Source organism: Oncorhynchus nerka, linkage group LG8 (assembly GCF_034236695.1).
Source record: "Oncorhynchus nerka isolate Pitt River linkage group LG8, Oner_Uvic_2.0, whole genome shotgun sequence".
NCBI lineage: Eukaryota > Metazoa > Chordata > Actinopteri > Salmoniformes > Salmonidae > Oncorhynchus > Oncorhynchus nerka.
The window spans coordinates 47939404-47961167 of record NC_088403.1 but is presented as its reverse complement, the minus strand read 5'-3'; the positions used below and the strand labels follow the sequence as shown (position 1 = coordinate 47961167).

At 43.4% G+C, this 21764-nt stretch overlaps 1 protein-coding gene across 1 annotated transcript; it reads left to right on the top strand.

Moving 5' to 3' along the window:
* The first annotated feature begins 11841 nt into the window (after positions 1–11841).
* On the top strand, positions 11842–21712 carry si:dkey-85k7.12 (interferon-induced very large GTPase 1). The gene is made up of 7 exons (XM_029666731.2): positions 11842–12073; positions 12413–12510; positions 13927–14018; positions 14777–14903; positions 15390–15647; positions 15757–16017; positions 16121–21712. Exons 1-7 carry the CDS (start codon positions 12009–12011, stop codon positions 20800–20802), a joined length of 5583 nt encoding a protein of 1860 aa, XP_029522591.2. The 5' UTR covers positions 11842–12008; the 3' UTR covers positions 20803–21712.
* Positions 21713–21764: the final 52 nt, after the last annotated feature.

Here is a 21764-nt window from a genome sequence, read left to right as displayed (position 1 = left end):
AATTGCTTTTAAGCAATGCAAATAACACCCACAATGCTGTTTGGCCAGTAGCTAAGGTCAAGTGCAAGTACCATTCCACGGAGTGTCTATTCTGCTTATAGTCTTGGGGCAGATTTCAAGGGCCCATATCTTGACTGTGAGGTCGCAGCGGAAACTAGTAGATGTCAAAGTTGAATCCTGACAGCAGTTCCTTCAGGATAGAGTACTGGAAAAATCACAGAGAGCTGAATTGAAAGGCATTCTGTCCTGTCAGCATTTCATCAACAATTTCTGGACCCAGAGAGTTGGAGACAGGTTTCTACTGCAGGTCTGAGACAAGTTTGGTGAACTCTGCAGCTATCTTCTGGCACTGATCTTGTCCATTGAGTCTGCCAAGTACATTATGTATGTGCATTTTTGATACTCACTCCCATTAATAAAGTAAAACCTTTATTATGATTATAGTATTACCATATTAATTGGATTGTACAACCCAGAATGAAGGGTTTGAAATGATGAAGTGCCTGTTTTTTTTCTGTGTTGATTTCCATTGGTTTAATAGGAGTATAGGATATGTTGATATAGAAGCTAAAATCTAAATGCTTACATTAAAATGTAAGGATTATTATCACACAAGTGAGGATGGAGGATGAGGATGGAATTTTAATGCTTGTGCTTTTCTTATAACTAATTTCTGTTCTATTCATGTGCTGACTGTACAAATCCTCACTATCAGTCACTGTAATTTGACAGTACGCCCAGGCCTCGTGAGGTATTGGACTGTCACATGTTATGAACCAGTATTGGTCGGTCACATGAATGAAACAAAACGGTAAGGATTCATGAATTATGCTAAATCATGCAAATATAACTTGTCTGTGTATAGCTGTATATAAGACACCTGCCGGGACTGCCCCAGCAGAGCTTCTGACAGACGTTCACTATGGTGCATTAAGTTTGTTGGAACCTCTCCAGCACTCATACAATAAACAATGCTTCATTTAAGATTGACTTTGAGTGTCCCTGTGTAAGAATTCCACGACAGCCTTTCAAATCATATCCAATCAATTGAATTTACCACAAGTGGACCCCAATAAAGTTGTAGAAACAATTTTTATCCATTTTAGAATGAGGCTGTAATGTAACAAAGTGTGGAAAAACTCAAGGGGCCTGAATACTTTCCGAATGCACTGTAGCTGTCATCCAGCTGTGCCAGCCCTGACAGCTTCAGCCCTTCCGTGTCGATGATTACAACGAAGTTGCAGTTCTGTTTCTTTTTGAAGACGTCTTTGACACCTGCCACTACTGACTACAAACTGCCCTCCAAACATTGTGTTCAGTAGAGTGGACTTTCCCGTGCTCTGAACACCTAGAAAGGTTACCACCAGGATCTTGCTCTTCGGTTGCACCAAGACATTGAGTTGATGCAGCACATCGCTCAGCCATCTCAGAGGTATGTTAGACACGTGGCCGTCCACCAGCTCCAGAGGAAACCCATCCAGAAGCAACTCATTATACACAGTGCCTTTAGAAAGTACCTCTTGACTCATTCCGTATTTTGTTGTGTTAAAGCCTGATTTCTATATGGATAAAATAAAACAAAAGATCACTCATCTACACACAATAACCCATAATGACAAAGTGAAAACATGTTTAGACATTTTTCAAATGTATTAAAAATGAAATACAGAAATATCAAATTGACATAAGCATTCAATACATGTTAGGATCACTTCTGGCAGCGATTGCAGTGATGAGTCTTTCTGGATTAGTCTCTAAGAGCTTTGCACACCTGGAATGTACAATATTTGCACATTATTCTTTCAAAAATGATTAATGCTCCGTCAAGTTTGGTTGTTGAACATTGCTAGAAAGCAAGTCAAAACTGTAAAAAAATAATAAAAAAATAACTGTAACTAGGCCACTCAGGAACATTGCATTTCATCTCAGTAAGCAACACCAGTGTATATTTGGCCTTGTGTTTTAGGTTATTGTCATGCTGAAAGATGAATTTGTCTGTTGGAAAGTAGACAACCAGGTTTTCCTCTAGGAGTTTGCCAGTGCTTAGCTCTATTCTGTTCATTTTTATCATAAAATAACTCCCTAGTCCTTGCCAATGACAAGCATAGCCATAACATGATGCAGCTACCACCATGCTTGAAAATATGAAGTGGTGCTCAATGATGTCTTGTTGGATTTTCCCCAAACATAACGCTTTGTATTCAGGACATTCAGCAGTTTTACTTTAGTGCCTTATTGCAAATATGATGCATGTTTTGGAATATTTCTATTCTGTACAGGCTTCTGTCTTTTCATTCTGTCCTTTGGGGTAGTATTGTGGAGTAACTACAATGTTGATCCAGCCTCAGTTATCTCCTATCACAGCCATTAAACTCTGTGACTGTTTTAAGGTCACCATTGGCCTCATGGTGAAATCCCAGAGCGGTTTCCTTCCTCTCCAGCAACTGAGTTAAGAAGGACACCTGTATCTTTGTAGTGACTGGGTGTATTGATACACCATCCAAAGTGTAATTAATAACTTCACCATGCTTAAAGGGATATTCAATGTCTGCTTTTTTATTTTTACCCATCTACCAATAGGTGCCCTTCTTCGCGAGGCATTGGGAAATCTCCCTCGTCTTTGTGGTTGAATCTGTGTTTTAAATTCACTGCTTGACTGAGGGTCCTTACAGATAATTGTATGTGTGGGGTACAGAGATGAGGTAGTTATTCAAAAATCATGTTAAACACTATTATTGCACACAGAGTCCATGCAACTTATTGTGTCTTGTTAAGCAAATATTTACCAGTGAACTTATTTAGGCTTGCCATAACAAAGGGGTTAAATACTAATTGACATTTCAGCTTTTCATTTTCAATTAAAAAAATTCTGAAAACATAATTCCACTTTGACATTATGGGGTATTGTGTGTAGGGCAGTGACACAACATCTATAAAACGTCAAGGGGTGTGAATACTTCCTGAAGACACTATAGGTGCTGCAGTTGTTTCAGTGAGTGTTCAGCTTCTTTGACTAAGACCGCAGACTCGCACAGTTGACCAATTTCTTGTAGGAAACGTTTGGTTCCCAAGGAACTGTTAGAAATGTGTCTGTCCAGGTCTACAATTTCCTCTTTCTTTTCAGAGGAGTTCTGGCACATCTTTCTGTACTGCCCTCTGAGGCCAGACACTCCATTGGATATTCTCCTTGGGCAATCACCACATTCTATATTGTGGTGGACGAACATGTCATGATACTGTTGGGGATTACTAAGAAGCTTGTTTAGAATCTGAGACTTGGACAGAGAGCACTCGCCCAATCTGACAAAAGAGACCATGGAGAGGTCAGAGAGAACAATTCTGTCTTCAACAAATCCTCTGGAATCTGGCAACAAATTTGGTCTGAACTTCTTGACAATGTCTCGCATTGTCAAGACCATTAATGTGCACTGTTCTGTGTGACAATTGGGGAGAAGCAGGGGAACAGAAACCTGACACATTGTCATTTTGTAATCTCTTGCTGGAGAAAACCATTAGAGCACAGAACGAGAGCAGTCTCAATGTCTAAGGCGTTTACAATATTCTTATTATCCTAGCAGTCACATTCACCATCATCAACCTCTTTAGGGAAATCCATGGCAGGGCTGAGAGAGTCTGAGCAGGTTCATCGGTGACAGTCTTCTCGTCAATCTGCAGCACGGTGCTAAGGTCGAGCTTCTCTGTCTAGTGTTGCTGTCACGTCCTAACCTCAGTTCCTTTTTTATGTCTCTATTTTAGTTTGGTCAGGGCGTGAGTTGGGATGGGCATTCTATGTTTGTTCTGTGTGTTATAGTTCTATGTGTTTGGCCTGGTATGGTTCCCAATCAGAGGCAGCTGTCAATCTTGTCTCTGATTGAGAACCATACTTAGGTAGCCTGTTCCCACCTGGTGTTTGTGGGTAGTTGTTTTCTGTTTTGTGTGTCTTCACCTTACAGAACTGTTTTGTTTACTCTCTCCCTTTGTTGTTTTTTGGTTATTGCAGTGTTCAGTTAATTTTTTAAAATTAACATGGACACTTACCACGCTGCGTTTTGGTCTGATCCTTCCTATTTCTCATCATCCGAGGAGGACAACAATCGTTACAGAACTACCCACCAAGAAAGGACCAAGCAGCGTGGTAACGAGAGGCAGCAATATCTGGAGAAATGGACATGGGAGGAGATATTGGACGGCAAGGGACCCTGGAGACAGGCTGGGGAATATCGCCGCCCCAAAGAAGAACTGGAGGCAGCGAAAGCTGAGCGGCGGCGTTATGAGGTAAGGCAGTGAAACAGGCACGAGAGGCAGCCCCCCAAAAAATGTTGGGGGGCACACAGGGAGATTGGCGGAGTCAGGCGATAGACCTGAGCCAACTCCCCGTGCTTACTGGGAGAGGCGTAGTACTGGTCAGGCACCGTGTTATGCGGTGAAGCGCACAGTGTCGCCAGTGCACGCTCATAGCCCGGATCGCTATAGGCCAGCCCCCCGCAAGTGCCAAGTGGGCATCCAGCCAGGGCGTGTTGTGCCAGCTCAGCGCGTTTGGTCTCCGGTACGCCGTTTCGGCCCAGGGTATCCTGCGCCGGCTCTGCGTGCTGTGTCTCCGGGGCGCTGGGAGGGTGCAGTTCGCCCTATGCCTGCGCTCCGCCCGTGCCGGGCGAATGTGGGCATTGAGCCTAAGGGAGAGGGGCGAGTGGTATGCACCAGATCTCCAGTGCTCCCCCACAGCCCGGTTCAACCTGTGCCTGCACTCTGGAGGGTCCGGGCTAAAGTGGTGATCCAGCCTGGAGGAGTGGTGCCAAGGCTGAGTTCCAGTGCTCCCCCACCGCCTGGTCCATCCGGTGCCTCCTCCACGCACCAGGCCTCCTGTAGGTCTCCCCAGCCTGGTCGGTCCTGTGGCAGCCTCACGCACCAGGCTGTCTCTCCGTCTCCTCCCTCCAGGTTCTCCCGCCTGTCTGGCACTTCCAGAGTCTCCCTCCTGTCCGGAGCCGTCAGGAGCCTCCAGAGCCGCCCGTCAGTCAGGAGCCGCCAGAGCCGCCCTTCAGTCAGGAGCTGCCAGAGCCGCCCTTCAGTCAGGAGCTGCCAGAGTCGCCCTTCACTTCGGAGCTGCCAGAGTCTCCCGCCCATCCGGCGCTGCCAGAGTCTCCCGCCTGTCCGGCGCTGCCAGAGTCTCCCACCCGTCCGGCGATGCCAGAGTCTCCCGCCTATTTGGGGCCCGCTGCTAGGGTCCACAGTCCGGGGTCGGCGGCGAGGGTCGCAGCTCCAAAGGAGCCACCTAAGAGGGCCAAGACTATGGTGGAGTGGGGTCCATGTCCCGCACCAGAGCCACCACCACGGACAGATGCCCACCCAGACCCTTCCCTATGGGTTTAGGTTTTGCGGCCGGAGTCCGCACCTTTTGGGGGGGGGTACTGTCACGTCCTGACCTTAGTTCCTTTTTTATGTCTCTATTTTAGTTTGGTCAGGGTGTGAGTTGGGATGGGCATTCTATGTTTGTTCTGTGTGTTATAGTTCTATGTGTTTGGCCTGGTATGGTTCCCAATCAGAGGCAGCTGTCAATCATTGTCTCTGATTGAGAACCATACCTAGGTAGCCTGTTCCCACCTGGTGTTTGTGGGTAGTTGTTTTCTGTTTTGTGTGTCTTCACCTTCCAGAACTGTTTCGTTTCGTTCACTCTCTCTCTTTGTTGTTTTTTGGTTATTGCAGTGTTCAGTTTATTTATTAAAATTAACATGGACACTTACCACGCTGCGTTTTGGTCTGATCTTTCCTACTCCTCATCATCCGAGGAGGACAACGATCGTTACAGTTGCTCCAACCCCAGGTCCAGCAGAAAGCTCTCCAGGTGGGGGAAAAGAGAACGGTTTGAAATATCTTTAAATATGGACAGGTGAATTTAGTAAAACCTTTGTTACTAAAACTGTGAAGCACTGCCCATTCAACTAATAATGCACTGCTCAATTTAACTAATTCAACTAATAATGAAAACACAAGTCAAAAACATAATTCTCCTTTTAAGAATACAGTTGAGTGTTCTTTGTTTGACATAAACCTTAATGTGTACACAACTACTGCCAGCAGACAACGCCTTCATCTGATTACATGTAAAAACTAAAACGACTTTACTGTATAAATACTGCAGTAACCTTTTACTGCAGTAACCTTTTAAAAGCACTTACTTGTACACGTAGACATGCTGACCGCCACACTCCGAGTCCCATCTTCAGTGACCATTGAGATGCTGAAACTGTACTTCGTCCCCGGGAAACAGACCTTCCACATCAGCGCTGCTGGACCCTTGGATGGAACGGATCTCTCTCTGGGTGTTGCAGGAGTAGGTCAACTCGTACCTCCGGTCAGAAGGGCGCCAGCTCAGAGAAACAGAGTCACTGCCAACATAATGAACTGTGAAACTCATAAATCACTCCGGGGGAGGAGAGCTCTGTGGAAGAAAACCCAGATCTTTACAAATGGTTATGACTGCTATGTTTAAACTATGGTCTAGGAAGATCAACTCTTATTAGGCATGGCAAAGTTCATGTTATAGCCTAAGGCATGTTATACTGCAAGATCCCCACTGTTTTTATGTTGCGAGTTCAAATCCTAGGTCTAGACAATCTAAATTATTGACAGTTACAATGCAATGACATATAAAAACGAAAATAGATACATGCAGGGTTTTCAACTGCCTCTAAGATAATGATGTTATGACTTTTTTTAATGACATACCTTTAATCTGTTGCCAATAAATCAAGAGATGTACACTATATATACACAAAAGTATGTGGAGACCCCTACAAATTATTGGATTCGGCTATTTATTTTTTCTTCTTCTTTTTCTTCTTTTTCTTTTTTTTTTACCCCTTTTTCTCCCCAATTTCGTGGTATCCAATTTTTTAGTAGCTACTATCTTGTCTCATCGCTACAACTCCCGTACGGGCTCGGGAGAGACGAAGGTTGAAAGTCATGCGTCCTCCGATACACAACCCAACCAAGCCGCACTGCTTATTAACACAGCGCACATCCAACCCAGAAGCCAGCCACACCAATGTGTCGGAGGAAACACCGTGCACCTGGCAACCTTGGTTAGCGTGCACTGCGCCCGGCCCGCCACAGGAGTTGCTGGTGCGCGATGAGTCAAGGATATTCCTACCGGCCAAGCCCTCCCTAACCCAGACGACACTAGGCCAATTGTGTGTCGCCCCACGGACCTCCCGGTGGCGGCCGGTTGCGACAGAGCCTGGGCGCGAACCCAGAGTCTCTGGTGGCACAGCTGGCACTGCAGTACAGCGCCCTTAACCACTGCGCCACCCGGGAGGCGGATTCGGCTATTTCAGCCACACCCGTTGCTGACAGGTGTATAAAATCGAACACACTGCCATGCAATCTCCATAAACACACATTGGCAGTAGAATAGCCTTACTGAAGAGCTCAGTGACCTTCAACGTAGCACCGTCATAGGATGCCACCTTTCCAACAAGTCAGTTCGTCAAATTTCTGCCCTACTAGATTGTGGATTGTGTAGGGTCGTCAACTGTAAGTGCTGTCATTGTGAAGTGGAAACGTCCAGGAGCAACAACGGCTCAGCCGCAAAGTGGTAGGCCACACAAGGTCACAGAATGGTAGCGCAGAGTGCTGAAGCGCGTAGAACGTAGAAATTGTCTGTCCTCGATTGCAAAACTGCCTCTGGAAGCAATGTCAGCACAATAACTGTTCGTTGAGAGCTTCATGAAATGGGTTTCCATGGCCGAGCAGCCGCCCACAAGCCTAAGGGCAGACCAACTCATACTTTTGGTCATGTAGTATATGTATATAATCGATATTTAATATTTAATCAAATGTTTTATATAATATTGTTTACAAGTGTACTGGCAAGTGACTAAATGATTCCAGATGCATCAGAAACCAATAAAGTGTTGACTTCAACTTCTGGATCAATTCATTGTGATATTCATGAAATGTATTTGGAAGTAACTAGTTACAATCTTACTGCAAAAATAAATGATACAGGGAGTTGTAGTATCATTTCAACTTTAATTTTTTGTCTAGTAAACATATTAGAATAGAATGTAATAGAATAACATTTACTTAGCATTTAGTAGTCCAACAGCACAAGGAACAAATTAATGTTTGAACACGTTCTTCTAGGCTGTGGTCATTCTGATGCGCCAGCCAGAGGGAAGACCCTTGACCTGAAGATGTAGAGGGGTCGTCAATGACAGCCAGCGCCTTCTGTTTGGTTGCCTTGTGGAACAGATTGATCAAATGGGCCTGTGGTCGACCAATTACTTTGCTGGCTGTGTTTACTATTCTGGTCAGTTTGCTTTTGCTCCACACGCTTAGACTACCATACTTGACTGTTATATTGAACATGAGGATGCTCTCCACCAAGCTGATGTACACCCTCTTCAGAACATCCTGGCTGACCCCAAACCCCTTATATTTCCTGATTAAAAACAGGCGTTGACTTGCTTTAAAAAAATACAGTCTGCATTCTCTGTAAAACTCAGCTTGTTATCAATTTGTGTCCCTAGGTACCCTTACTGGTTGGTCAACCACCCATACTGGTTGGTCGTTCAGAGAGAGTGGTTGGGACATCGGCAAGTTGTTGCCATTGATGATCAACTCATTTTTCTTTTCCACAATGATGTGGAGGGCACTTGACCGGCACCCTTCTTGATTACTCACCTCGATTTGGACAAATAATTTTTCTTTAATGAGTCGGACGGGAAGGATATACTCCAAACACCAAACAGGCCCTCATCCCCGTCATTCGCTGGAGAAAGAAACATAGATTTTCCGTAACGAGATCGGGGTGCCTTGTGAGGATCAGGCGATGAGTGGCTAATCTGCGTTCAATCGCTGAAAAATAAATGGGACGAACTGAAAGCACTACCAACGGGACATTAAAAACAGTAATATCTTATGTTTCACCGAGTCGTGGCTGAACGACGACATTAATAACATACAGCTGGTGGGTTATACACTTCATTGGCAGGATAGAACAGTAGCCTCTGGTAAGAGACGGGGCAGGGGCCTATGCATATTTGTAAACAGCTGGTGCACGATATCTAAAGAAGTTTTGAGGTTTTGCTCACCTGAGGTAGAGTATCTCATGATAAGCTGTAGACCACACTATTTACCTAGAGAGTTTGTCTGTATTTTAGTAGCGGTCTACATACCACCACAGACCAATGCTGGCACTAAAACCGCACTCAGTGAGCTGTATACCGCCCATAAGCAAACAGCAAATCGCTCATCCAGAGGCGGCACTCCTAGTGGCCTGTGACTTTAATACAGGGAAACTTAAATCAGTTTTACCTAATTTCTATCAGCATGTTAAATGTGCAACCAGAGGGGGGGGGGGATCTAGACCACCTTTACTCCACACACAAAGTTCTCCCTCACCCTCCATTTGGCAAATCTGACCATAATTCTATCCTCCTGATTCCCGCTTACAAGCAAAAATTAAAGCAGGAAGCACCAGTGACTGTCTATAAAAAAAGTGGTCAGATGAAGCAGATGCTAAGCTACAGGACTGTGTTGCTAGCACAGACTGAAATATGTTCCGGGATTCTTCCAATGGCATTGAGGAGTACACCACATCAGTCACTGGCTTCATCAATAAGTGCATCGATGATGTCATCCCCACAGTGACCATACGTACATACCTCAACCAGAAGCCTTGGATTACAGGCAACATCCATACTGAGCTAAAGGGTAGAGCTTTCAAGGAGCGGGACTCTAACCCGGACTCTGAGAAAAAATCCCACTATCCCCTCCAACGAACCACCAAACAGGCAAAGCGTCAATATAGGACTAAAATTGAATCCTACTACACCAGCTCTGACACTCGTCGGATGTGGCAGGACTTGCAAACTATTACGGGCTACAAAGGGAAGCACAGCCGCAAGCTGCCCAGTGACATGAGCCTACCAGATGAGCTAAATTACTTCTATGCGCGCTTTGAGGTAAGCAATAATGAAGCATGCATGAGAGCACCAGCTGTTCTGGACGACTGTGTGATCACGCTGTCCGTAGCCGATGTGAATGAGACCTTTAAACAGATCAATGTTCACAAGGCCACAGGGCCAGACAGATTACCAGGATGTGCACTGACCAACTGGCAAGTGTCTTCACTGACATTTTCAACCTGTCCCTGACCGAGTCTGTAATACCAATATGTTTCAAGCAGACCACCAGAGTCCCTGTGCCCAAGAACACCAAGGTAACCTGCCTAAATGACTACCAACCCGTAGCACTCACATCTGTAGCCATGAAGTGCTTTGAAAGGCTGGTCATGGCTCACATCAACACCATTATCCCAGAAACCATAGATCCACTCCAATTTGCATACCGCCCCAACAGATCCACAGATGACGCAATCTCTATTGCACTCCACACTGCCCTTTCACGCCTGGACAAAAGGAACACCTACGTGAGAATGCTATTCATTGACTACAGCTCAGCGTTCAACACCATAGTGCCCTCATCACTAAACTATGGACCCTAGGACTAAACATCTCCCTCTGCAACTGGATCCTGGACTTACTGATGGGCCGCCCCCAGATGGTAAGGGTAGGTAACAACACATCTGCCATGCTGATCCTCAACACTGGGGCCCCTCAGGGGTGCTTGCCCAGTCCCCCCCTGTACTCCCTGTTCACCCATGACTACATGGCCAAGCACAACTCCAGCATCATCACTAAGTTTGCCGATGACACAACAGTGGTAGGCCTGATCACCAACAACGATGAGGCAGCATTTAGGGAGGAGGTTAGAGACCTGGCAATGTGGTTCCAGGATAACAACCTCTCCCTCAAAGTGATCAAGACAAAGGAGATGATTGTGGACCACAGGAAAAGGAGGGCTGAGCATGCCCCCATTCTCATCGACAGGGATGTAGTGGAGCAGGTTGAGAGCTTCAAGTTGCTTGGTGTCCACATCACTAACTAACTATCATGGTCCAAACACACCAAGACAGTCGTGAAGAGGGCACAACAACGTCAATCCCCCTCAGGAGACTGAAAAGATGTGGCATGGGTCATCAGATCCTCTAAAAGTTATACAGCTGCACCATCGAGAGCATGGTTGCATCACCGCCTGGTATGGCAACTTCTCAGCCTCCGACTGCCAGGCACTACAGAGGGTAGTGCGTACGGCCCAGTACATCACTGGGGCCAAGCGTCCTGCCATCCAGAACCTCTATACCAGGCGGTGTCGAAGGAAAGCCATAAAAATTGACAAAGACTCCAGCCACCCTAGTCATAGACTGTTCTCTATGCTACCGCACGGCAAGCAGTACCAGAGCGCCAAGTCTAGGTCCAAAAGGCTTCTTCCCAGAAGACACAAGCCTACTGAACAGCTAATCAAATGGCTACCAGGACTACTTGCGTTGACCCCTCCCTCCCCCATTTTTATGCTGCTGCTACTCTCTGTTTATTATCTATGCATAGTCACTTTACCTGTACCTACATATACATGTTACCTCAACTAACCTGTGCCCTCGCACATTGACTCTGTACCTGTACCCCTCTATATAGCCTTGTTACTGTTCTTTTATTTTTGCTCTTTAATTATTTGTTATTTTTCTATTTTCTTATTATTATTTTATGTTTTACTTCAGTTTATTTTAATAACACTAATCACTTATTTTTCTTAAAACTGCATTGTTGGTTTAAGGGCTTGTAAGTAAGCATTTCACGGTAAGGTATTCGGCGCATGTAACAAATACAATTTGATTTGATTTTGAATCTATGCCATTGAAAACTTTTTCCAGTCTCCTCCTCCTCGGCTGCCTCTCCCTCAACTAGGCTATTATTCCCTTACTTTCCCATTTCAAGGAAATGAAACTGAAAGATAAGCATAGATGGCCTGAACCAAATTACGATATAAAAAAAGATTTCACGTTAATTACATCCTAATAAAACGTAGGCTAATACAGTAAAGGTCTGAAAATGTTTCAAATATGATGGCATGAATGTTGTCATGCACGATAAAACGGGTTGTCGTTCATGCACATGGTTCATCCCACTCGAACGTTTGATTATCCGTCATTGAGCTGCGGAGTGATCAGGAGGTGAGTCGTGTATCATCAAACTTTGCTAATCATCACTTTGCTAATCATCACATGGTAACGTTTAGAAAATCTTTATTACAAAAATGGAATGTTATACAACACGTAGGCCTAAGAAATTGTACATGTAATATCATAGTAACGGTAGCTGATTATGAACTAAACTACTTGTAGGCTAATATACTTTTTGTGAATGCAAATATGTGATATGTTTTTTTCAACATTCTCATGATCCGATTATGGGGCAATCATATTTTTTTTGTATTAATTATATGGGGTGCCTAAATCACTACAACATTTCACTTTACTGCTATGCACATTATTGATGTTTTTCTGTGGTAGACATTTTCGGAAAATGGAGTGTATTCGATGTCACACGCTTTGTGAGGAGGGACAGCGGTTTTGCTTGAGATGTAAAGCAATCGTCGAGGAAGAGGGAGGTAGGTAGCCTCGGGACTTTTTAAAGTCCTGAAGTCATATTTCGGCAGTATTTTTCTCAGTTATTCTTAAAAATACACTACAAAATATAACACGCTATTAATAAAAACAAAACAATCTATTGACATTCACAAGTACATTGAATACGTTTACAAATAAAATACAATGTATCTATCAATGGTGATCCCTGCATGACTGACGAGGGGCATTGTATTGAAGCCACTGCACATTTTGTTATTCCTCCCCATTGAAAAAAATATTTTGGAAGCGAGAGAAATGCATTTATTAACGTCTACATTCGTTTTGTATATTCTGTTACAGACACCGTAATTTATTATTTTCAATTATCTAAACTAAACATAAACATACCTTAAAGTATAGATTTTTTGAAGTACCTAATGTTAAGTCCCCAATTCAACAAAGAAATACTAAAATACCATTCATTCCTATGGAAGACTGTTCATTCTGGGGAGTACCAATATGGCGACTGGTAGTTTCAAAGCCGCTAATTGGCCAATACATACCATTAGCAATCCAGGGTTTATATATACATCATTGCCCCAAAAAAATCCTTGCAAAGTGTATAGGCCCTGTCCACAGTTGCCCAGGGATTTTTATGTTCGGTAACTGATAAACTACACTGAGTGTACAAACATTAGGAGCACCTTATAGGACCACCAAGTACCCTAGTGGTCAGAGAGTTGGGCCAGTAACCGAAAGGTTGCTGGATAGAATCCCTGAGCTGAGGCGCAGGCAAATAATTATTACCCACCCCCCATTATTAGTTTTTGATCTAGGATCAACCTATTCTAACCCTGTGTGGGGGGGAAACTAATCTGACCTGGATCAGTGTCAAGGGATGGTCCTCTGTAGCTTAGTTCAGGGTTCCCAAACTTTTTCACTCAGGCCCCCCTTCCAGCATTGGGGAACATCCTGCGCGCTGTGCGAGTGCCACGTCTATTTCTACGGGTACTAGCACTGTTCACGACACAAACTGTTAACACCCCTCTTGTTGACAGAGAAAGGATTTTGCAGTTTTAAAGCTCATTTCCTGTTCTTATACACAGTTTGTCATGGATTGCAGACATTATTTTTGCCGCATTAAAGCTAATTCCTACAATTCTACACATTTTACCATTTGTTATGTGTGTTCATGTGATATTTTAGGGACTCAAACATTAGAACAAAATATATGGGCTAAACAACCTAGCTAAAGTGTGCCCCCCCCCGGCAGCCAGGACCACTGTAAGTCGCTTTGGATAAATGCCATAATTATCAATATTACAGGTAGTGCTTTTTCTCTTTGGTGAGATATAATGGAAAATAATGCATCTGATAATGCTTCACCAACTTTTTGATGTGCTGCAACATGTATTTGATTGGCATTGTAACACTCTATTACCCCAAACGTATTTCAGAGCCATGCAGTCTAAAAGATGTGACCTTTGACTGGGTTAGGAGTGGAGCGACTGAAGACACCCTGCCAATGGATAGCTCCTCAGATGAAGAGGTAGGGTGTGCTGTTGCTCTTTCACACGGAGGTTTTTGCAGATAGAAATGTGTTGCTGGCTTGCCTCTGAAGCTAAGCAGGGTTGGTCCTGTTCGGTAGCTGGATAGGAGACCAGCTACTGCTGGAAGTGTTTTTGTGGGGTCAGTGGGAGGCACACTTTCCTCTGGTCTAAATAATATCCCAATGCCCCAGGGCAGTGATTGGGGACATTGCCAAAATAATGGGTAACTGGGCATTTTTCTAAATGAATACCCGAAGCATGATGGGATGTTATTTGCGTAATTAACTCAGGAACCACACCTGCTTTTAATACACTTTGGCCGCGTTTAAACAAACAGGCAGCCCAATTATGATGGGGTTTTTAAGTGTCTTTTGCTCAATCAGATCTTCTCACTTCAAATCTTCTTCAAAGTTGATCTGATTGGTCAAAAGACCAATTAGGGGAAAAAAGATCAGAATTGGACTGCCTGTGTAAATGCATCCTTTGTATCCCTCATTTCCATTATTTTGTCAGTTACCTGTATATATGAATAGTTTATTTCCAAAATGCATATCTATTTTCAGAAATGTTGGTAAATTTGCTTTTATTGTTTAAAGAACGGTGTGTTTTTTTTCACCATCTAATCATGGCATGGGGTTGTTCAATGACAGCCATAACAATGTACACTCTTTTATTAAGTACTTTGCAGTTTGTGGTAAATTCTTATTCAATTTTTTTTCATTCAATTGACTGTAGATGTTTTTCTTTTGAATTGAAGGACTTTCAAGATGCAAGTGATCTATTCCTTGACTTATATCTTGGGAAAGATGAGGACACATCTCAGAGAGTACAAGCTGACAGTCTGAAGACAGAGCCATCTCAACAGATGGATGCTGCTATAGCAGGTACTTCAATAATATTACAGGAATTATACCGTATCTCTGAATTTGTGACAACCGTATACTTTATAATTTAATCAAATCATTACCAGTTGCTTTCCATTCACAAACACTGCATGTATGCTTATTTGCATTTAACATTTAAGGAACGTTACTTTATTCACTGTGAATGGCGATCAGCACTGTTTAAAAATAATCTTTCACTCGTTTTTCACTATTTATCACTATTTCACTACTGTTATTATTTTACTAATATTATTGTCATTATTATAGCATAACAACAGTAGGGATGATGCAGTATAATAGCATGTATTTATAAATGTTTCATGCCTGAAGAGTTGTGTTGAAGACTCATTATGTATAGCTGAAAGATATTTTCAGGTTTGTGATTGGCTGCTATATCTCATTTCCTAGCCCAGAGATGAAACATTTATATATTTCTTCTTGTATATATGTGCAAGTTATTCAAACATTTTTTGCTCTCTTCCACAGAGCTCTCCTCCCCCGGAGAGATAACAGTTCATTATGTTGGCAGTGACTCTGTTTCTCTGAGCTGGCGCCCTTCTGACCCAGCACGGAGGTACGAGTTGACCTACTCCTGCAACACCCAGAGAGAGAGCCGTTCCATCCAAGGTTCCAACAGGGCTGATGTGGAAGGCCTTTTTTCAGGGACGGAGTACACATTCAGCGTCACATCGGTCACAGAAGATGGGAATCTGAGCCCGGTGATCACAATGTCCATGTATACAAGTAAGTGCAATGATTCAAACATTTCCTCTTGCATTACAGGAAGAATTGTTTGACTTGTTTTCATTCTTCAAGTTGTAATTGAATTGGGCCCTTTTTGTCCTTTTTGTAGAACCTCTGCCACCTGAAAAAGTAAAGATTGACCAAGTCAGCAGTGAATCAGTGTCTCTGGGTTGGGACAAACCGATTGGTGTCACTGAGGCATGTCTCGTGACCTGTTCCTGTGATGGGGAGGAAGTGCAGAAGATAACAACGGAGTCCAACACCCTGACGTTCTCCAGTCTGAGTCCAGGTGTCAAGTACTCCTTTCACGTCTCTACGGTGCTGAAGAACGGGACCCAAAGCAAGTCGGTGGTGACATATGGCCGCACAAGTGAGTGTGTTGAAACGTGTGACGGATGTTTTATGTTTTACAATCGATTGATTGACAACCAAGGAGGTCAGATCTGAAACCGTTATTTTCTTTCCCGACACAGAAACCCACCTGGAGAGTTTGCTGCTGGACCTGGGGTTGGCGCAACACTACACAGAGAAGCTCGACCTTAGCACCGTGCTGCAGATTGATGAGAAGACTGTCACCGATGAACCTGCTCAGACTCTCTCAGCCCTGCCATGGATTTTCCTAAAGAGGTTGATGATGGTGAATGTGACTGCTAGGAGTGTGAAATGTACCTCATTAGAAGGCGAGGCAAGTTGTGATGCTTCATTTTGCAACATAGATCTAGATCTGGAGAGTCTGGTTGATAACCTGGACTCTAGTAATGTTGTAAACCCCTTGGACATTGTGACTGCTCTCTTTCTGTGTTCCAATGGTTTTCTCCAGCAAGAGATGGTTTTGAAAATGTCAATGTGTCAGTTTTCAGTGCCCCTGCTTCTCCCCAATTGTGACACAGAAGAGTGTACGCTAATGCTCTGGGCCATGAGAGACATTGTCAAGAAGTTCAGACCGCATTCATTGGCAGATTCCAGAGGATTTGTTGAAGACAGGATTGTTCTCTCTGACCTCCCTATGGTCTCTTTTGTCAGATTGGGCGAGTGCTCTCTGTCCAAGTCTCAGATTCTAAACAAGCTGCTGAGTAATCCTCAACAGTATCACGACACGTTTGTCCACCACGACATGGAATGTGGCGATAGCCCAAGGAGAATATCCAACGGATTGGTTGAGATAAGCTGGTACCTCCCAAGTGGGAAAAAAAACATTGATATTTTTGGTGAAGCTATTGCTGTATCCAATCTTAGAGGGGACATCAGTTCTTTTGAAACACAATATTCCTTTCTTTGCCAGACCTCTGCAGCAGTCTTTGTGTTCTTTGACAACCTGGACACCAAGTACAAGCTACTGACCAGCCAACACACCAAGGCTCAGCTGTTTCTAGTGGGTAACACACAGAGCAAGAGCTTCAACATTGATGCTTTGAAGAGAACAGCAGCAGAGTTGAATTTGAAAAAAAGCAGCATCATCCTGAAGACCAAACAGATGAATGATGCAGACTTTGTGAAGAACCTGCGAAACACAGTTGGTGAGTTGATTAAGAATTCAAAGTCCAGAATGCCATTGGAGCAGATGGCTGAAGTGGCGCATGAGCTTGGAATACTGGTTGATGAGGACTACAAAGAATGTCAGAGTGCCAAGCTAAATGCTGACGCAATCACGTCAAAGATTTATGACACACCACAGTATAAGGAAAGTCAGCTTCCCTTGCAAGGACAGATTTGGAAGGAGCTGGCACGTCTGGAGAAGGAGGAATGCAGACTGCGGAAAGCTGGGAACCAGAACCTAGAGATGTACAAAAGTGAACTCCAAACAGACAAGAGACAACTTAGGGAACAGCAAAGGAGATATGACATTTCAGAGGCAATGACCTGCTTCATAAATGCAATATCAAGCGCAGGGCTAGAAAGGACCTATTTCTTGAAATGGATGAGAATGAACCTGGACAATATGGCTCGTAAAAACCTTTCTGGCCTTAGAGAGCTGTACAAAGAAAAGTCTCAGAATTCATCTGAAAACAAAGATGAAATTGCAGACCTTGACAGACAGATTTCAAACAGTTCTTTGGGAACTGAGCATTTCCTACGTGAAATGGGTCAACTGTATGAATCTGCAGTCTTACTGGAAGAAGCTGAAGAGTCTAGGCAACAACTGAAGCACCTGCCCAGACTATGTGCTGAGTTGCTTCTGGATGGGTTTCCTCTGGAGCTGGTGGATGGAGACGCATCTAACATACCTCTGAGATGGGTGAGTGATGTGCTGCATCAACTCAATGTCTTGGTGCAACCGAAGAGCAAGATCCTGGTGGTAACTGTTCTAGGTGTTCAGAGCACGGGAAAGTCCACTCTACTGAACACAATGTTTGGAGTGCAGTTCGCAGTCAGTAGCGGCAGATGCACAAGAGGGGCCTTTATGCTGCTCATCAAAGTCAAAGACGACTTCAAAAAAGAGCTGAACTGCGACTTCTTAGTGATCATCGACACAGAAGGGCTGAAGTCACCAGAGCTGGCACAGTATGATGACAGCTACGAGCATGACAACGAGCTAGCCACACTTGTTGTCGGCCTGAGTGATGTCACTATAATCAATATTGCCATGGAGAACTCGACCGAGATGAAGGACATCCTGCAGATCGTGGTCCACGCTTTTCTCCGGATGAAAGAGGTGGGAAAGAAACCCAAGTGTCAGTTTGTCCACCAGAACGTGGCAGACGTCTCGGCACATGATAAGAACATGAGAGACCGGAAAATGCTGCTGGAGCAGTTAAACGAGATGACCCAGGCAGCAGCCAGAATGGAAAACAAGGAGGAGAACAAGAGCTTCACTGATGTGATGGAGTACAACCCAGAGACTGGTAACTGGTACATTCCTGGACTTTGGCACGGAAACCCCCCAATGGCACCCGTCAACGCCGGTTACAGCGAGTCTGTATACGAGTTCAAAAAGAACATGATCGAGATCTTCCAGAACTGTGAAGCCTCTGGCAACAACATCATGGACTTTCTGGAGTGGACAAAAAGCCTGTGGAATGCTGTGAAGTATGAAAACTTCATCTTCAGCTTCAGAAACAGCCTGGTGGCTGATGCCTACATGAAGCTGTGTGTTGAGTTCAGTAAGTGGGAATGGTCATTCAGAAAGCACATGCACACATGGATGACAAATGCTGAAACAAGGATTTCCAACTTCGGAACAATAGCAATGAAATATCAAACAGGAGACGTGAGGGATTTTCTCCATCATTTGAAAAGTGAAGCCTCAATAGAACTTGTCCAATGGGAGAAGAACCTTCTTGACAACCTGACCAAGTACTATGAACAGGCAGATGGACATGTCTACTTGGTGGAGAGATACAGAGAGGATTTCGCAAACAGCATCAAAAGTCTAAAAAGGGAGATAGAAAACTCTGTTTTGAGTAAACTGGTCGCTGATGTTGAGATTCAACAAGGAATGAACAAGCTTGCCACAATCAAGAAGAACTACACCGCGGTGATGGAGGAAAAGGTGCTAAAGTTGGTTGAGAACTGCAGAAAGGACAAATGTCAGAGGCCAGATCAGGAGCTTGACAGAGAATTTGAAAAGGTGTGGGAGGAAACTGTGCAGGAGCTCTCTTTTACAGGATTGAAGAAAATAGACATTGTGAGCCATGTTTTAAGCCAGCTCCGGTCTAACATGATGCAGAAGGCAGTGAATGAAAAGTTGAACAATGTGAAACTTGAAGATCATGGAACAAAACCCTTCATAGTCTCTTCAGGGGGGTTCTTAAAGAAGTTAGTGAATAGCATTTACATGAATGAGAACACAAGAAAAACCCAGGCCATGGCAGACAACCTCATAGACAAATGCAATGAATTTGTGAGAGAGACTGTTCAAAATAAGACAAACTACCATGACACATACATTCAAGAGATCCTGCACATGATTGAAGAGAAGTTGGAAGCCAACAAAAATCTTGGGACAAGCAATAAATTTGAACTCTCCATTAAATTGTACGTTTGTGGGTTTGCATCCAGGGCTTTCCAAGCAATGCATGAACAGTTCATATGTGCAAACAATCCTCATTGGTGCCTTGAACAGTTCAAAGGTAAATACCTGGCAGACTTCAAAGACTTGTTCAGTGGACAAGATCAATGTCAGAAGAAAGCTGCAGAGTTCACCAACCTGTGTCTCAGACCTGCAGTAGAAGCCTGTGTCACCAATTCTCTGGGTCTAGAAATTGTTGACGTAATGCTGACGGGGCAGAATGCCTTTCAATTCAGCTCTCGGACATTTTTCCAGTACTCTATCCTGAAGCAACTGCTGTCCGCATTCAACTTTGACAACTATGTGAGCTACATTTGTCACTATGAAGCTTTTGTCAAGAATTGGATTTTGAACGAAATCTTGAAACACTTTTCACAAGGGAACAAAATGTTTGAATTGGAGAAGTATCAACTCAATGGGATTATCAAAGTAATCAATGAGGCAATCTCAAAGGCACAGACTAATGAGAACGACAACATAAAGGAATTCCTTCAGGACATATGCAGGGAACTTGGAGAGAAGCTGGTCATTCCCCAAGATGCGTTGGAAGCCACTATGATCCTCAACAATTCCAAACAGGAACAGTTTTCCCATTGGCTCAAAACATCTGTGGTGGAGATGGAACAGTCTCTGACAGAAGAATTCCAAAAAGCAGAGGATGTGAAACATAAATTGAAAAGACAGAAAATCAAGCCTCAGAACGAGCTGTTTACAAGAGTGTTTGGCTGCGGGAAGCAATGTCCATTCTGCGGGGCACCATGTGAGGCGGGAGGGGAGGCCCACAATGAGCACTGTGCCTCAATACACAGACCACAGGGACTTGGTCAGTTCAGGTTTAATGACTCAAGGAAACTCTGCACTGACATCTGCTCCTCTGCAGTGTTTAGTGAGGGTTCTTTCAAATGCTACGAGACAAATGAAGAATTTCAGCCTTTAAAAAAGTACAGAGAAATTTTTCCCAACTGGCATATCCCGGCAGATCCCAGCATACAGGCTTCAGACTACTGGAAATATGTGATGGCAAAATTCAACAAGGAATTTGCCAAAGAGTATGTCTCACACCCTGGAGATATCCCCCCTTCCTGGAAACGCATCACAAAGGAACAGGCAGAAAACAGCCTTAGAGAGTCTTTTAGCATTAATTGAGAGCCTCTTCATCATCTTGAAGAAGAGTGGCATCTTGAAGAGTAATGAAGTGTCAGGCCATAGTCAAACAAAATTGTTAGATTTAATAGTAAACAAAGAACATGACTTAATAATACAAGACATCAGCTTCATCACTAAGCAGAAGAGTCTGGTGGCTGGAATGATAGACTGTCATACACTTTGCCTCATTTACTTTGCTTTCCCAGAAATAATCATTTATTTTTGCATATAATCAAAGTTTAGCAACCATTGACACTTAATGATGTGTTGATAGTTTTTTTTAAATGTATATTTTGAGAATCTGCATTAGAATAATGGTCATAATTCAAGAGATGTTTTCTTGTCACATTTAGTTTTTATTTGTGCTAGCATTCACTACATGTGTTGGTTCTTATGTGGTGAATGGGTTCATTTTGTTGTAACACTGGGTAAAGTCAAGCATTGTTCTGGCATTCTTTACTTACATTTATTCAGGAAAGTGTTGAAACCATTGAATTAGAAAATTACATTATTCTGAGACTAATACTTCTGAACTCTTCACTTTCCAAAGACACTTTGATATGAAATATTCTATTGTGTGTTTTTCTTCCATGTGAAATATCAGTAGCTATTTGTATTAGCTGAATATTGTTATTAGACTGTGTATAATACTTATAACCAGAAGACGTGTACACACACACACAAACATCCTGATGCTTCTTACTGCATAAGTATTTCACACCAATTGTATTCCATAATAATTCATCACTTTCTTGTATATTATATCAATGGCAAATTATCTTAACAGTGAGCCTTTGAGGTGCAGTCAACACTCTGGATATGAATGTCTTTAAACAAAGTAGGCTACACCAACTGAGGTAAATGCTTCTATGTAAACTTTTGTATTAAAGGGAAAATGGCTTGCTTTGAACACCCTCCAAAAAGCAGCATTCATTTTCAAGTGAGGATATACTGTAGCGTTA

Excerpts from the sequence above, each read along its gene's own strand:
- si:dkey-85k7.12 (XM_029666731.2), top strand. The coding sequence starts at position 12,009 with ATGCACATGGTTCATCCCACTCGAACGTTTGATTATCCGTCATTGAGC. Across the intron at positions 12,511-13,926 it reads AATCGTCGAGGAAGAGGGAG|AGCCATGCAGTCTAAAAGAT; the intron begins GTAGGTAGCCTC and ends AACGTATTTCAG. Across the intron at positions 15,648-15,756 it reads CACAATGTCCATGTATACAA|AACCTCTGCCACCTGAAAAA; the intron begins GTAAGTGCAATG and ends TCCTTTTTGTAG.